The sequence below is a fragment of the Schistocerca gregaria genome, chromosome 2, assembly GCF_023897955.1.
Source record: "Schistocerca gregaria isolate iqSchGreg1 chromosome 2, iqSchGreg1.2, whole genome shotgun sequence".
NCBI lineage: Eukaryota > Metazoa > Arthropoda > Insecta > Orthoptera > Acrididae > Schistocerca > Schistocerca gregaria.
In genome coordinates, this window is record NC_064921.1 from 57,845,334 (window position 1) to 57,863,507 (window position 18,174).

Below are 18,174 nucleotides of genomic sequence, written 5' to 3' on the forward strand. Positions count from 1 at the left end.
ACGGCACTGCGTAGGATCCTACGGTCTTGGCGTGCATCCATGAGTCGCTGCGGTCCGGTCCCAGGTCGACGGGCACGTGCACCTTCCGCCGACCACTGGCGACAACATCGATGTACTGTGGAGACCTCACGCCCCACGTGTTGAGCAATTCGGCAGTACGTCCACCCGGCCTCCCGCATGCCCACTATACGCCCTCGCTCAAAGTCCGTCAACTGCACATACGGTTCACATCCAGGCTGTCGCGGCATGCTACCAGTGTTAAAGACTGCGATGGAGCTCCGTATGCCACGGCAAACTGGCTGACACTGACGGCGGCGGTGCACAAATGCTGCGCAGCTAGCGCCATTTGACGGCCAACACCACAGTTCCTGGTGTGTCCGCTGTGCCGTGCGTGTGATCATTGCTTGTACAGCCCTCTCGCAGTGTCCGGAGCAAGTATGGTGGGTCTGACACACCGGTGTCAATGTGTTCTTTTTTCCATTTCCAGGAGTGTACTTTAAACCGTTTTCTGCCTAAAGATAAAATCAAGAAACAGCATGCTCCACAACAAATCTCGTAGATCACGTTCAGAATGCGTTTCGAAATGCATGCCTTCAATTCAGCTACGTTCGTAATAGGAACACTCAACACATCTTGTAGATAACGTCACAGCCAGAAGTCGCACGGATTAAGATAAGGTGATCTGGAGAGCCAGTCTGTGAGGAAATGACGGCTGACAATTCTAGCATTTTCTAAATGCCTTTGCTGCCGCCGCTTCACTGGCTGTACAGTATGTGGAGGAGCGCCATATTGCGTAGAAATGATCCCACCCACACTTCCACGCTGTTGAAGGTTTGGAATGACCACGGTACGTGAGACTCTCGCAGCATAGGACCCACCTTCTCGAATAAATACGGCCTATGATAAACTATGCCGTCAACCCACAGTCCGCTTTACAGAACGAAGTGGTATCGGTTGATATGCGTGCGGATTTTTCGTTGTTCATATTCTGAAGTTCTGTAGAGTATTTTGTAGGATTTGACTCACAGTGCTCGCAGGCGTGTCCAACTTTCGGGCAATTTACCGTGCACTACATGTTTTCACACCTCCACTCGACTCCTCCTACATTTGTGTGGCCACATCTTACACGGACTTCGTATCACCTGCCTTCTGTCATTTCGAATTTTGTAATCATTTTCTCCATACACTTTGAATACGCCGGACCAATGCCTTTTCATACTCTTGAGTGTAGGCAATTCCTGCAAAGCTACTGGTGTACAGTCACAGTTCTTGTAAAAGAGCTTTACTAGCAGCGCGCTATCCTTCATGTAGACAGCCATGTCGGGAGTCAGACGCAAACAGAGAACCAACCGTGTACAGCGTGGCTGGAGTTACAGCGTCATGTATCAGTAAAACTTTTCCTTAACTTTTTTTTCTTGTTCCATGACGATTCCCCTTGCGACATTAATATGCTGTTCAGATTTGACGATATTCTGAGCATTGGTTCTCTTTCGACAGCGTTTGGAATTGGAACTTTAATTGTGGACAACCTACATATACAAATATAAAGTGAGACATTTTAAATTTACTAGTTTTGCAGAGCTCCCTGCCGTGTATAATTTTCTCAGTACACTGCCCGTATTACATTGTGTGTCTTAGTGGCATAAATGAATTACAATATGTTTACGTTTCACGATTAAAATCCCTGTGATTTACAATTATGAACTTAAAGTTCACTCGTCATTATCAAATTTTAATCCAACTAATCCACGAGCGTAATTGAATGTTTCTGCAGGCAGAGCTAGGCAGCTGTTTCGGTACGAGCGCTTCCTGATAGTACACTACAGGCAGAGCTAGGCAGCTGTTTCAGTACGAGCGCTTCCTGATAGTGCACTACAGGCAGAGCTAGGCAGCTGTTTCAGTACGAGCGCTTCCTGATAGTACACTACAGGCAGATCTAGGCAGCTGTTTCAGTACAAGCGCTTCCTGATAGTACACTACAGGCAGAGCTAGGCAGCTGTTTCAGTACGAGCGCTTCCTGATAGTACACTACAGGCAGATCTAGGCAGCTGTTTCAGTACAAGCGCTTCCTGATAGTACACTACAGGCAGAGCTAGGCAGCTGTTTCAGTACGAGCGCTTCCTGATAGTACACTACAGGCAGAGTTAGGCAGTTGTTTCAGTACGAGCGCTTCCTGATAGTACACTACAGGCAGAGCTAGGCAGCTGTTTCAGTACGAGCGCTTCCTGATAGTACACTACAGGCAGAGCTAGGCAGCTGTTTCAGTACGAGCGCTCTGGGTGATATCAACAAAATTAGCACATAGTCAGTTACGTTCTGGCAGGCAGTCACCAATGGACAGCGTTCGATAACACTGTGCCAGGTTTCACACAGTAGTTCAAGGCCACACTTAAAATACACGTAGTTTTTAGCGACCTAGCTGGTCACGTAGGACTAAGTAAAAAAAGAACCAGCAGACTCATTTGGTTCTAGATAACAAGAATATAATCTTCTCCACCTAAGTATCAATATTAAAGAATTTACTCACAGAAAGGTATTTTTGTTTCCTACTTCGCAAGCAAGAGGAAAGAGACGTTCTCCAGCGATGTTGCAGGCTTAATAAAATTGCAACTTTGGCTGTTTAGCCTCTTCATTAATGAAACCACTTTATACATGCGGACACTCGCTTGAAGATGGCTGGACGGTAGCCGGCCAAAGTACGGTACTGTGGCAAGAAGTCAACATGATCCAGCTGCAATTCCGAAACCTCAAAGAATATTCAATATGCAGGGAAAACTTCAAGAATCATATTCTCAAATTAATGAAATACAGTGAGCATAAATTGAAGATTTGAGATATTTCAAAGAAATTCCATTGGTATTGTGAAAGCAACAACACTACACAAAATATGTTTGCTTTCTCTTCTAGCGGATAAGTTCTGACGGAAAATCCTCCCCCCCCCCCCTCCCCCCGAAAGAAAATGGTTCAAATGGCTTTGAGCACTAGGAGACTTAACTTCTGAGGTCATCAGTCCCCTAGAACTTAGAACTACTTAAACGTAAATAAGCTAAGGACACCACACACATCCATGCCAGAGGCAGGATTCGAACCTGCGACCGTAGCGGTCGCGCGGTTCCAAACTGTAGCGCCTAGAACCGCACGGCCACACCGACCGGGGGAAAATCCCACTACACAGAAAATATTTCTGGAAAGTGACTCCCAGCAGCCGTTAAGTAATGTATAAAATGCATATTTGAACCGTGAGCTGTTTTTATTTTAAACCCAAATTCTACATGTTTAGGTCTTGGATCATCTTCACGTATGAAGGGTTAAAATGGTTTAAGCCACCAAACTGGACTAGTCATTACATAAAATGTATAGTGTATGCCCTCTGTATACATTTAGTGTTCAGGTGCTTGCCTTTAAAGTCCTGTGTCATATATTTACATTCATGGCAGGTACGACACATTTTAAGTAACGACTAGTGCAGTATGGTGTCTTAATCCATTTTAACCCTTCATCCTTGAAGAAGATAGAAGACCGAAACCGGAAGAATTTGGGTTTAATATAGAAACAGCTGATGATCCAAACATGCATTTTATACACACACACACACACACACACACACACACACACACACACACACACACACACACAAAAGAAATGACCTGAACTAAACTGGAAACAGGGTGAAGAGAGTGACATCGTCATAGTTTGGCAGTTTGTGAAGATGTCTTTCTTCCATTTATTCACAACCGACACTGTTTGATTATACAGCCTGCAAAGGTGATTGATGAAGCTGCATATCTGCGAAAAACATTTCCTCGTCTTCGAGCAGCAAATATTAAAGTTGTATTTGTGTGGCCTCAAATCAGAGAACTTAAGCAAGATCAAAAATTTTAATCATGCGTGACTGACACAGAAGTGCGAGTATGCCAGTGTTTCAAGAAAGTAGGAGAAAACTTACTTGGAAGAGAAAGAGCTAAAAATTAGAAGAAGATAGTGAATCAAATGATCAGTGGTTAACAAGATGTTCGCCGCAACGTGTCTTTGAATCTACATTGCTTGGATTCCCAGACTGACTTCTTTCCAGAGAGATCAGTGAAGTATCGTAACACAGAAAAAGTTTCCTGAAGACGTACATACCATGGATGAACGGTACAAAGGGAAGTGGACGCATAGAGTGGTGGCCGGCTATTTTTGGAGTGTCATTCGAGACAACAATGAAACTACATGAAAGAGTGTAAAATGAGACCTGTAATTTTTTGTTGCCACATTTGTATCGTTTTGATCTCTGCATACCTTCCTTTAAAATGTCTTCTAGAGAGTGAATGCTTTTCGGAGTTGAATTTCATATATCACTTCCCTTATATGGTAGAGGTAGGTTACTTAATTGAAATATTTGATCTTATAATTTCTTGAATTCCGTAAAATAACTTTACGGTTATATAGGATGTAATGATTATAAGTGCAGATATTTTTATATATGGGGTACCTTAGTGTGTATAGTCATCAGTGCGTTGGTTTTCTTTCTTTATGTGGAACAGTCTTCCCACAATCATTTCACAAATTTTATGGTCTGACGTTTTGTGCACGGTCGTCAACAGCACCGGTAAGTGGACTACGCACGTCAGTATAGACTAACCGTTCAGCATCTACACCGTCTCACTTCAACACCTGACCTGCAGCCCAGGGGAAAATAAGCATTAATGGCTTGCTCTCGCTACATGCAGTTAGAGGTACTGGACAATCAAAGACAGTTATAATAGCTATAGTTACTTGTTTGCGAATGAAGTAAATATCGATGTCAGTACACCGTCCGAAGTGACCAATAAAAATATCTAAATCTACACGTGTTACAGCCAACAGCCTCGCTGTAAGGGTAACATCGGTTTCCGTCAGATCACAGAAGTTAAGCACTGTCGGGCTGGGCTAGGACAGCTGACCACCTGCTCTGCCGAGCGCTGTTGGCAAGCGGGGTGCACTCAGCTCTTGTAACACAATCTGAGGAGCTGCTTGATTGAGAAATAGCGCCTCCGCTCTCGTAAACTGACATACGGCTGGTAGAGCGGTGTGCTGACTACATGCCCCTCCGCATCCGAATCCAGTAACGCCTGTGGCCTGAGGGTGACACGGTGGCCGGCTGGTGTCGTTGAGCCTTCATGACCTGCTCGGGTGGAGTTTAGATTTTTATACCTTTACACCTTGTATAATAACATATTATATAAAAATGGCCTTACTGTCCCTGAGTGACATTCGAAAGTGCTATGATTATCATAAATGGAGAATATTTTTGTTTTTGTAGCAGTGTTTTAATTAATTACTAACTCAAATAAGATTCTGCGAAATTATGGCTTTGTCCAGTGTTAATGAGCACGTGAATGACCAGAAAGGGAAAGAAGAAGTTTTGGAAGCAGTAGTGGGTGCGGGTGTTATCATAACAATCGGAGAACTTAGCTAGCTCCGCCTAGCAGATGACTGGGCTATGCACGCTACAGCATTCTGATGGCACGGTGCGGAGCCCAGTGGATGAACAATGACAACGACGCACGATGCTCCGATCTAGCGGTTGTGGTACCTTCTTCATAAACACCCAATTCTCTTGAATATGAATCGCAGTTGGGTTGAAACCAGCAGTGTGGATAAAACTACAGTGCCACTGGGAACTGGAGCATCGGCTTTCACTAAGCTTACGATGAACAGTTGCTGACGATTTCAGCGGAGACTTGAAAACTTTAGTATATTACATCCCCGTTGATAGTGTCGATGAACATTGGCCTAGCATCTTGGACTTTTTCCAGTGCAGTCTAAACACGCTTCTTATTCCTGAATGTGCACGTGCACCAATGAGGACCCACGCTGAAGCCTGCCTTCACGCTAACGGTGGCCACGTGGGAGACTCATCGTATTCTGTTCGTCCTCAAGTGCACGTCTGCAGACCGGACCTTCGGGGACACTGTTATAATGTGTTCGTGTATTCAGTCGTAGCACGTCGTTTCGGGGAAACCATTGTTTTATGGACCCAGCTTTGACAGAATTTTTTGCGTGTTGCGGTTTCCATCTACTCAGTCTTCACGTCTGCACCTATAAAAACTAAACACCGTCTATAAATCGGTGTGCCCTTATAACACTACCGTCTGCTACCGCTGTACCATAACCTTAAAGCAGGTTGTGAAATAAAACAATCTTATTAAAGCAATTGTGGTATAAGGCAACAGAGCAGTGTTACCCTCTGAGAAGAATTTTGTTGTGTTGACCGTGTTGTACCTAACGGAGGCGGCTTATCGGAAGTGAAAGTCAGAATTACGGAAATATTTGAACAGTAACAAACAAAATTTTGCCTATCTGTACTGTTTAATCGGCAAAGAAAACGGTCGCCAGCCTAACTAGGCAAGAGAATGATTAACATTCTCGTTCAAGAAAATAGTTATTAGTAACTTTAATGGATAAACACAACCTATACTTTGTCACACGCGAGTGCAGTGAACTCTTGACACGTATGTTTTAAGATTGAAGCTAACAACTGGAGGAGCACAAACTATTTGCAAATTTATAACAGATACCGAAACACACTATTACTTTAAGGGCTTACACAAGCTGGATGGTCTTTATAACGTTATTATTACTATTCACTGCAGAATCATTAATTGGATATAGGTTAAGTCTCTCTCAGTTAAATACTTTACTATTCAAAATGAAAGTTAATTGGAATCCAATATCAGGTTGCTTCTCACTATCATTTCAATAAAGACATTATGGTTTTCATAATTAATGGTCTTTCCGTTACTTGTTACCGAGCATTAACACAATAGACAGACTGTGGATCCTGGTATACTATTCATATGCACTTCTAATACACAAGAGAGACAAACACTTAGCAAACATGAGTATATAACGTTTCATACTGCAGTTTTCCACTCTTACTACATTGAGAGACAAAATTAACATATATGTAAGATACTGACTCACCTTCTGTGATTTACAACAGGCAGTAATGAGATCATTTACGAAGCAAAACTTTATAAGCCTCAGTCTTACGAACTCTTAATTTGAAGTTGGCAACAATACATTAATAAGCAGTTTTATTAGGAAAATTACTTTCATTAACTGTAACTTTCTTTTTTTTTACTACGTTCAAGAGGCATTAATTAGCAAAAACACTGGTCTTTAATGTTCTTTCAGTAGGGACACTCGGAAATCACTTTAGTTCAAACGGAGAGGAACCTGAGAGGTGTTACGATAAGGAGAAAAATCAAGGTAGGTACATAAACTCATTTATAAATTACCTTATATTTGAGCACACTAACACATCCATTTAGCTGATCCTTCACTGTACATTGCTATAGTGCTCCATTACATTGATTGCGCAATGTGGTGGCGATTGCATGTCGGTAGGTGGAATTTCCGGTAGAATTGCTGGATTAGCTCATTTCTTGGTGGCGATGATAGATACAAATTCCAGAATAGTTCCAGCTATTTATCCATCCATCCGAGGCATTGGAAAGTGGCTGAAAATTCCTCTCTCGGGACCAGCACAATATGCAGCATTTACACGGCAGTGCACAGTTTGGTAGCTCGTCCCCGACTCGTAGCTCTCCACGACTGGTGGCTCGTCCCCGACTGGCTCTCAGTTCCACCTTTTCTACATGGGCCAACCACAATTTGCGCGTGCTACACAGTTCGGTCTCCGAGGGGAACTACAACACCTTTTACATACAAACTAACTAAGAACGCTAAGTGAGGATCAGCAGTTTACATAACAGCAAACAAATACAATAAATAAAACAGAACATTTGCACATATTTTTTCTACCAAAAATTATTCACACAAAATTACAATTATATACAGTACGTTTTGTTCCCTCGAAATGAGACAAAGAACTCAAATGACCGATACACTACATTGCATAGAATCAAATCATAACATCAAAGTTTTAAACAAAGAAAAGACTATACAATTTTGTGACATCTATTCAATGAAACATATTTACAGAAGCTCAACGATGTAACATTAAATAAAACAAAAGCAAAATAAATCCATACAGCATAAGAGCTGTGGTGTTACATCCTGAATCTTGCAAATACAACTGACATCACACGCATTAATCAATAAATACAATTAATATTAGGTATGCCATAACATTTTATCTACAGGGTGTAATGCTTTTTTACCACTTGTTGGTAGTTCCAGTAATGATTCACATACAAAGTAATTCTTACGGCTTTTTCCACATCCAGCACGAAACGGAATATTTTTCCATTTATGTAGAGTGCTCCTTAACAATTAACGTGTTATAAAACCAAAACTTAAGTATCAAGATACCCTGACCATGCCTGTCGCCGAAACGCCATTCCTGAACTGCCGTATCATTTCGTAATTGTCTTTAATGCTGTCACAAACCGCGTGAAAATAAAATACAGTTGAAGGTTTTTCTTCATACAACTACTTATATTTATCTTAGATATGATAACGGGAGATTTATTTACATAATTCAAAATATCGTTTTTGACACAGACGAAGGGCACACGCTACTGAACACAACGAAAGCATGACCTGAATGAACAATGACGGTCCCTAGTCAACGCCTAGCTACAGCAGCGGCAAATGCTAGTGCCCTCGATCGTTCAAAGATAACGTCTCAGCCGTTCTCCGCCCCATGCTCCTTTGTCACGTACGACAAATCGCAACGCAGTTCCACGGGTACCGTTAAGAGACAGGTCCACAAAACAGTTCGTTTCAAAGACTGAATCGTTACTGGCAGCTGCAGCAAGTAGCCGTCTGTTGTCAAAGTTGGAGGTCGACATTTTATCTTTAACATCTACTATACGATGTTTCTAAAACTCTACGATGTTTCTATATAGTGAATACTCTCTGACTCTTTCATGTGCTGTGCTGTGCAAAAGGATAAACAGAAAGCACCCTTAACGAGTATTCTCTTATAGCAAGGAACTAGCCACTCAGAATGGCCGCGCGGTCACGGATTGCGCAACCACTCGCGTTGGAGGTTCGATTCCTCCCTCGGAGATGAGTGTATGTGTTGTTCTTATCATAAGTTAGTTAAGTAGTGTGCAAGTCTAGAGACCGATAACCTCTGCAGTTCGGTCCCTTCGGAACTCACACACATTTGAACATTTTTGAACCAGGGCGGTTCAGAAACTAAATTACGCATTATTATGTCAGTCCAAATAACTTTTATTGAAAGCTACAGTTCACTTCAAAGTGACACAAGGACGGCACACTATTTTTCAACACAGTCATCAATTCTGTATAAATAACAATCCGAATTTTCTACCGGCTGTTCAGTTCCTCGACAACAGAAATCCTCTCCTCCATCGCGGAACCGTTGGAGAACCGCAGCATTCACGTCCTCATAAAGTCTCCTTCCTCCCCAGATATTCTTTCATCTTGAAGAAAATGTGGAAATCGCACTGTGCAGGATCTCGAATTTTCCATCGGCATCACCGCAGTTGGTGGGTAACAAGTCAAACTGTTGACACCATTTCACTATAGCTCGATGCGACACTTCATTTGGTGCAAGTACCGTCAGAATCTCACGGTGAATCTGTGTGCAGTTTTCACGTTTTTCCCACAAGAATGGCACTGAACCATGTAGTTCAAGTTTGACTACGACACTATGGTGCACCTGTTATGAGTACCGCACCAGGACTGGGTTCGCAGGAAAGCCGGGACGAGTACTGTCTCTTGACTCGCGCGGTGGCCGTAACGTAGGATGACGTGTGTATTTTACTTTCTGAAGTCCCTACGTACAAGCGCGTAAGCTCAATGTTTGTACCGCTTCAGTTTGGCTGTAATCGTGAGGCAGGTAAGCGGGCAACAGGTGGCGTCCGGCTGTTGCAGACGCGACGACGGCGCCGACGGCGGACGACGGCTCGGTGGAGCAGCCACTGCCGCCCCCGGCCGGCCCCGCCCCCGCGGTCCCCGAGGAGGAGGAGGAGGCGGAAGTGAGCAGCGAGGTGTCGGTGCGGCTGCACCAGGAGGCCGTGCTGGAGTGCGCGCCACCGCCGGGCACCCCGCACTGGCGCCACCGGCCCAGCGGGGGCGGCCCGTGGCGCGGCATCGGGGGCGGCGGGGGCGGTGGCGACGGCGGGCACCGCTACGCGACGCTTGACACGGGCCAGCTGCGCATCAGCAGCGTGCGCCTCGAGGACGCCGGCGTGTGGCGCTGCGAGCGTCGCGACGCCAGGTCGCACCGGCCGCTGCCCGGCCGCGCCGCCCAGCACCGGCTCGCAGTCACCGGTGAGTGGCCGACCGCCCCGCCATACACTCACCACAGCGTGAGCCGCGCCAGGCGGACAAGCGTCGGTAGGCTGCACTGCAGGCACTTCAACTTTCATATTTTTTGTGGAGAGTGATCTCTCCTATTACAATGAAAAAAGCACCATCTGGATTACAACTTTTTTCACCGTCTCTCAGTTTCAACCTGCACTCGAGACCATCTTCAGGTTTGGCGCCACGAACTGCAATTTATCAACAGTGGTATAAAAATCGCTGATGATAAAGTGCACTTTTCTCATGGCAAACTGCGCTTTGTTGATCTACAGCTAAAGATAATCGGTGGACGGTAGTAAAAAGTTGCGATCCAGGTGGTGTTTGTTTGTACGAGTATACTATACTTTTGCTTTGACAAAACACTGTGGTGTGTAAAATGTGTTGAAATGGTGACGAATATGATCCTTTTTACAGAGCCTCTGATTGTGATTATGTTGTAGAATTGCATACAAAAATGAATATTTAACGAAAAAGAGTGAGTCTCACTGGAAAGCAATCAATGCATGGAAGCTAGCGCGGATGCGCTCAAGAGTGGCAACTTTGAGTTAAAGTGGTGGCTTGTCAGTGGTTTCTCAGAGAAATATCATTACTAGTCACACATCTTTCTGAAGAAAAAGCTGAAACACTTGTAACGACACACTGCAGTGGCAAGATCAGCCAGGATTTGTGCTGAAGGCGGCGAGTGAGAAGACACCAGTGTAGCAGGTGTCCGTCAGTCCCAGCAGGAACGCTGATATACGGCGCTTGTGGTAGTGTGAGTTTTATTTGGGGGTGTCATTGCAACTCAGGACAGGAAGCTTCGGAAAGCGTGGATTTCTACTGTGGTCGTTGCAGTGGAATACAGCCCTTAACTGGAGCCCCCACACTTTGAGCTGAGATATAAAGCGACAGTACACCCGAACCTGCGGAGCTGTTGTCAAACACTTCACCTCCAAGGAAGAAGGCTGATAGCGGCTGAAAGTAGGCCCCACCTGCTTACAGGCCCTGAGCCCACAGCACTGGACATAGGACGAGCTGTAGGCCTGTCGATACTGGAGGCGAAGTGTAGTGTTGCCTGGTTGTACAACGACGTCGCTTTGTGGACCGCCGTGGATCTCTCTGTAAAGATGGTGGCTCCCAGATTTCAATCACATTGAGTAGAAGGTACGGTCTTTTATACTTTCTCATCACATGCTTTTTTTTATACTGTATCGAGTGAGGTCACTTAGGCCACAACAAGTTCACAGCCGTACCGTGAAGTAAGTGGAACATCTACACCTTTGTGTCCTTGCATTTCTATTGAATCAATCTGATTCACATTTCACCCCGCCTGGCGACAACACGAGGTAACCACCCTCACACTTCGAAATCCACCCTCGCTACAGGCGGCCCTTGCATAACTTTTGCCCGCATCTGTCTTGATCCGCTTCTCAGGCATCCTGCATTGCAGGGAATGTGTCTTAATTTATTTTAACCAGCTGCAGGCTTGCAGCAAAATATGTCTCGCTCCTTCGGGAACCGAGTCTCCAGGTATTCTCTCCTGGTTCCTCTGCAAAACCTTGAGAAGTTGACTTTCATATACAGTTCACTGAACTGTTGTGGGCCTCTAGTGTGTGTGCAGCGTTGCAAGCCGAACAGTATGTAATGCTCATTGCTTTCGTGCAGCAACACTCGAGAGTATACCATATTTATGCAGGACAAGTGAGCGCAATGCTGATAGCTTCGACACTGAGTATCAGGAGAAGTTACTCATACAAGACAAGTGAATGGAATGCTCATCGTCTTGGTAACATAATACCTAAAATTGTACTGAAACAAGATGAGCACAAGTTATTGGAAAAGTTCAAGGGTCGGACATGTTCGAAAGAACAAACACTATGTACATACATGCAATTTATTTTCTCTATTAACTGTAATGAATCGGAATGAGGTAAACAGGGAAAAGTTTATATGTAGTTAAACATAATAATAAAGGGCACTAACATGATTGGTGATGGTATGGGAGCGTTATCAAAAAACTATGGAAGTCTGTATAGAGGCAGCGCATAAGTTCCTCTTATCTCGGCATCGCGTAATCGAGTACAATATTACATGAAGGAGGCACAAATACACACCCAAAATGAGAAACAGAACTTGCAACGAAATGAAAGTAAGTAGCTAGTTGTAAAGAATGTGGATGGTCATGGCAACTACGCATGCACTTAAACAGCACGTGCTAGCCAGCACCAAATGTCACCCAGAGATAATGCCGTCCCCTCGACGAAGGAGAGTGTCCAAGATGCAAGCTGACGACCCTCAATTCTTTGCTCTCGTAACCCTACATGAAGGGGATGCTGTTGGCAATGTGACGGGAGAGAACTGTTGCTAAATTTATGAAAATACAGAGGAAATCACACGTAACCTCCATAAATTTTCTTACAAGATGAACGTTTTTAACACTAAGTTGGCACTTGGCGACTTCATCATTGGTCAGCCTTATGCACTATGAGCTGTGTCCATGCAGTGCTATTAGGTAAACGTTTTGTTTTTGAGCGAACGCAACTTATCCTCCCACACTGGTAAGGTGACGTCATGGAACATATTTTTTGAAGCTGCTCAGAAAAGGAGGAATGCCGCTCTGATTCTGTGTAGACTGTAGAGCAGGTGTGGCATACGCTACCCCTGGGGGTGAAGCCGCCAGCCTCTCTTTCAGTAGCAGCAGACCTGGCTGTTGTCCCAGTTCTGCAAACGTTTTATTCTCCACGAAGTGAGCCCTGTTCACGCCAATGACATTCACCGACGGTCTTTCTGCCGACAGAAGAGGCAGGTGCTGCTTACTCACCTCAGACACTCTGCACCAACGTGCTACATAAATTATAAATATGCACGGAAAATGAAACAATATAGTTTAGCGGTATGTGGGAGTAACAGTACATCATCTCATCATTAGCCTTCGTATGCAGCTCGTGGTATAGTGGCTGGCGTTTCTACCTCTAGATCACGGGTACAGTGTTTCCATTCCCGGCCGGGTTGAGGATATTCTCTGTCCGGGGACTGGGTGTTTATGTTGTCCTCATCATTCCATCATGATTCGTAAAAGTGGCTATATTGAACTGTGTACGGATTGGGAGTTTGTAGGGGCTCTGATGACCGCGCAGTTTAGTGCCACACATACCAAACATCATAACAAACCAAACATCATTACACAGCGGAAATTTTGTAGTAATAGCATCCAACAATGCAAAACTCTTTCATCACATAACTTGGACATTTTGAAATTAAGGTACCTCAAAAGTCCACTGAAGCGAGTAAACGACTCCTTACAGTTGTACATTAGGGCAAACCAAATTGGAAGGCATAATACTGCCTTACTGATTCCTAATTAAAGGCATGGCATGACCATGACTATGACACATATGGTTGTTATTCTCATTATTTGTGTCGCCAAAAGGTAACAATTATTACAATGGTAGGAATATTTGTTCCGTGCATGTGTTTGCAAGATTAATACTTGGCCTGAAGTATATTGCAGGAGTGCTATATTAAACAAATGGCTTGACAGATGTAAACATTAAACAAAATTTTGTCCCACATAAGGTAAAAACACAGCAGTTTACAACGAGAAAAATCTTAAAAAAAATGTAACTTGGTTTCTATTTTTCTTGGACAGAATTAATAAAATACTGTCTCTCACATCGGAATAGTCTGCCGATAGCTACAATAATATCAAAATTTGACTTTTTAATTTGATTGGAAACAAGGAGTGGAAAAAGTAATTGCTATAAACTAATCTAGACACCATGAATTAGTGCGTGGTTAGTGACTACTACCACGTGTTCTTGTGTGAGAAGTGAACGTGTGAACATTCCCTGCGGTTGTCAAAATATGATAATCCTGAATAAATTCCTATGACAATGTCCAAGTATGAATTGTCTCTTCTGAAGTTTTGTGTGTGCTTTGCAACTGGACAAGTTGTCAACGACCGTGCCTAGTTGGATACACTGTTTCCCGTAATATCACTGAAGTTAAGTAGTGTCGGGCAGAGCCAATACTTGGATGGGTGACGGTCCGGATACGCCGGTGACAATTTCATTTTTGCCATTACGTCAGAAAAGACTGGAGGAATAGTGGCGTAAGTCCCTGATCACCAGTTTAACATTAGTACATGTTAATATAAAATTACTTGGTTCTAGGCGCTGCAGTCCGGAACCGCGGGACTGCTAGGTAGCAGGTTCGAATCCTGCCTCGGGCATGGATGTGTGTGATGTCGTTAGGTTGGTTAGGTTTAAGTAGTTCTAAGTTCTAGGGGACCGATGACCTAAGATGTTAAGTCCCATAGTGCTCAGAGCCATTTAACCATTTTGAACTTTGACTTGATGATTGCTTTTAATTTAGTTACTCATAAATGAAAGAAAATTGCACACAGAAGTTACAGGCAATTCCTGATTCAGGCAGTCTCATTACTTAAACCTTCAATCAAATCTCGCTGTCTCCAGAATCATGTGTTTAACAAATTATTATTACCGCTCAACTATACGCGCGCCCATATGGTGTTTGGAATAAGATGTGTTATCCATTATGTCCCAAGACGGTGGCGTTATGTCAGGTTAACAATATTATATAGTCACACAGGTCACGTTTTTCGACACACTATGATTCGCCATACTGTTCAAAACTAATGTTTTCCCCAAAGACAAATTCACTATCGCACTAAAAAACACACAGCATATTGGTTCAGCGTAAAGAAACCAAGCAAGCTAGTGAGGCACCACACAAAAATAATAATAATTTTAGGAGAATGATATTGTACTTCGTTACCTTGTCTTCTTCGTATTTCTGAAATTAAGCACAACTAAAGTCACGGTTAAGCGATAATTCTTGCTGATGGTGAAAGCACTACAATCTTTAGCGAAACAGGCGTCATGCTTCTGCAACTAAGAATTGCCACGCTATGTGATTTTGAGAGGCCTGGACCTGCAGAAAAGTCTAAAAATGAATGTAAATGTGTGAGGTTCGTCTGTCTCCACTGCCCTACGCATCGGCTAATTTATACCTCGCTTCATACAAATATACATGCAGGCAAAGAACACTAACCACAAAGAAACTTATTAAAAAAATAGACTCAATGCTTATCACCAATAAGGTTGTCTCTGTACATACAGGTACATTTTAAAGAGCTCAACTAAGGTTGCGGGTGACACAGACGGTGTTCATGAACTAGATGTCGTAGAGGGACCCTTTGCTATTTTGTTCACGCATGTGAGAATGTCACAACCTGCATGATCACGCCACAGGACGGCGTGAAGTAGGCGGGCTGAAAACCATAAAAACCTTTTGTTGCTTCGGATCACGTTCAAGTACCATCGAATGGTTTTCGACGGTCTCTAGTGTTTCTCCCTGTATACCACAGTAAGAATTACCGTCTCACTACATTACAAGGGGGTCAGATAGCGTTCATTGGAGTTGCAGCACCACGGTATCCTAACTGGGTGGTTGAGTCGTCCAGGGTGTGTCATAAGCGTCAAAAGTTGTCAAGATTTCATTATGTTGCACGTACCACTGGAAACTGTAGTTTTAGAGAGTGAAACGTGTGTAAATTAACGCTCCAGGGGAAAGAGTCGATTAATTGATACCTTTTATCCCAACCTTCAGAGCCTCTTTAGTGTCTATTCTGAGCGGCGATATGTTTGAAATAATGTCCTCGACCACGTAGAAGGAAACTAATTAATTTCGCCGCTGGGCGTCGCGGTTCTGAGCTTCATCACTGAGGGATCAAGAAGGGGGATAGGATGTGGATAAGAGAAAGGGCTGTACAGACTTTCCGATCGTGTGACACATCGAGGTGAGTCGGGGTGGGAACTTGGTGATGAGAGGGGGCGTGGAGGGGTGGGAGGGCAGAAATGAAATTTTGTGCCAATGTCACATCGTTAACTTGCTTTCTAGTTTACATGAACTGACCAATGGCGTTTTTTTCGCATGTTTCGTCACCTTGCTTTTTGAAGTGCCACCGAGTATGAGTGTGACGTCGGAGGTCTCCACGCTTCTGCACCATTACTGAGGAGGACTGGAGGAACGTTTGAGCCGAGTTTCAGACTGCTGAGTAACAATGGGAGAAAATAACGAGGTTCGAAAAAAGTGACAGTTTAATTGTTTGGCGCACTGTGGGAGGTTCGTCATGTAGGAAACACTACCAGGTACGACTGACAGTGAAATGTAAGTTGAGTATCCTCACACCGCTTAATAAGTTGAAGACCCTTGCGGATATACTTATTATAGTCAGTGACAGGTAGTGTAAATGATGCACCGACAATAACGTGGAATTCCGACAGTGTACGTTGAGTGCAGCGACGGGCAACAAAATATACCCTCCCACACGTACGAAATGAGCAGAACGAAAGAACGTGGGAAACTGGAGCTCAAGCGCTTAACAACGGACGCCCGTCCACTGTTTGTTTCGCGAAGGAATGAGTCTGATAGTACCGTCTGTCGGTCTTCTCCTGCGATCAGTTAATTACTCATAATAATAATATTTCCACGTATGGCTAGCTGAAATAATTGCGGAGAATACAGCTAATTCATTAATGTAACTCTACAGCTCCCCGAAGAGGATAACCGCATTCATTAATCTATATGGAAATGCTCTGGGTGCAAGAGCATCGTTTCGATCCCTCTCTACGCGTTGTACAGCTGTAATGTGACGTTGATTAACCTAAAAATTTAATGTGGATAGAAACTCACATCAAATTATTTGGACTGGTCGTCTAAAAAGCATTTATAAATACTTGAATACTGGTGAAAACTGAGTACATTCCCAAAGCATTTCAATGCACAGGCAGTAGAGAGAATAGAGCACAGAAACTATGTTGTTGTTGTTGTTGTTGTCTTCAGTCCTGAGACTGGTTTGATGCAGCTCTCCATGCTACTCTATCCTGTGCAAGCTGCTTCATCTACCAGTACCTATTGCAACCTACATCCTTCTGAATCTGTTTAGTGTATTCATCTCTTGGTCTCCCTCTACGATTTTTACCCTCCACGCTGCCCTCCAATTCTAAATTTGTGATCCCTTGATGCCTCAAAACATGTCCTACCAACCGATCCCTTCTTCTAGTCAAGTTGTGCCACAAACTTATCTTCTCCCCAATCCTATTCAATACCTCCTCATTAGTTATGTGATCTACCCACCTAATCTTCAGCATTCTTCTGTACCACCACATTTCGAAAGCTTCTATTCTCTTCTTGTCCACACTAGTTATCGTCCATGTTTCACTTCCATACATGGCTACACTCCAAACAAATACTTTCAGAAACGACTTCCTGATACATAAATCTATATTCGATGTTAACAAATTTCTCTTCTTCAGAAACGCTTTCCTTGCCATTGCCAGTCTACATTTTATATCCTCTCTACTTCGACCATCATCAGTTATTTTACTTCCTAAATAGCAAAACTCCTTTACTACTTTAAGTTTCTCATTTCCTAATCTAATTCCGTCAGCATCACCCGATTTAATTTGACTACATTCCATTATCCTCGTTTTGCTTTTGTTGATGGTCATCTTATATCCTCTTTTTAAGACACTGTCCATTCCGTTCAACTGCTCTTCGAAGTCCTTTGCCGTCTCTGACAGAATTACAATGTCATCGGCGAACCTCAAAGTTTTTACTTCTTCTCCATGAATTTTAATACCTACTCCAAATTTTTCTTTTGTTTCCTTTACTGCTTGCTCAATATACAGACTGAATAACATTGGGGAGAGGCTACAACCCTGTCTCACTCCATTCCCAACCACTGCTTCCCTTTCATGCCCCTCGACTCTAATAACTGCCATCTGGTTTCTGTACAAATTGTAAATAGCCTTTCGCTCCCTGTATTTTACCCCTTCCACCTTCAGTATTTGAAAGAGAGTATTCCAGTCAACATTATCAAAAGCTTTCTCTAAGTCTACA

General features: G+C 43.5%; 1 protein-coding gene across 1 annotated transcript in view; it reads left to right on the forward strand.

The window, feature by feature from the left end:
* LOC126335636 (uncharacterized) overlaps positions 1–18,174 on the forward strand; it is a 785,040-nt gene that overhangs the window by 502,426 nt on the left and 264,440 nt on the right. The window contains exon 3 of the mRNA XM_049999091.1: positions 9,838–10,236. Coding sequence (XP_049855048.1) covers positions 9,838–10,236 — 399 coding nt within the window. The remainder of the gene's footprint in view (positions 1–9,837; positions 10,237–18,174) is intronic.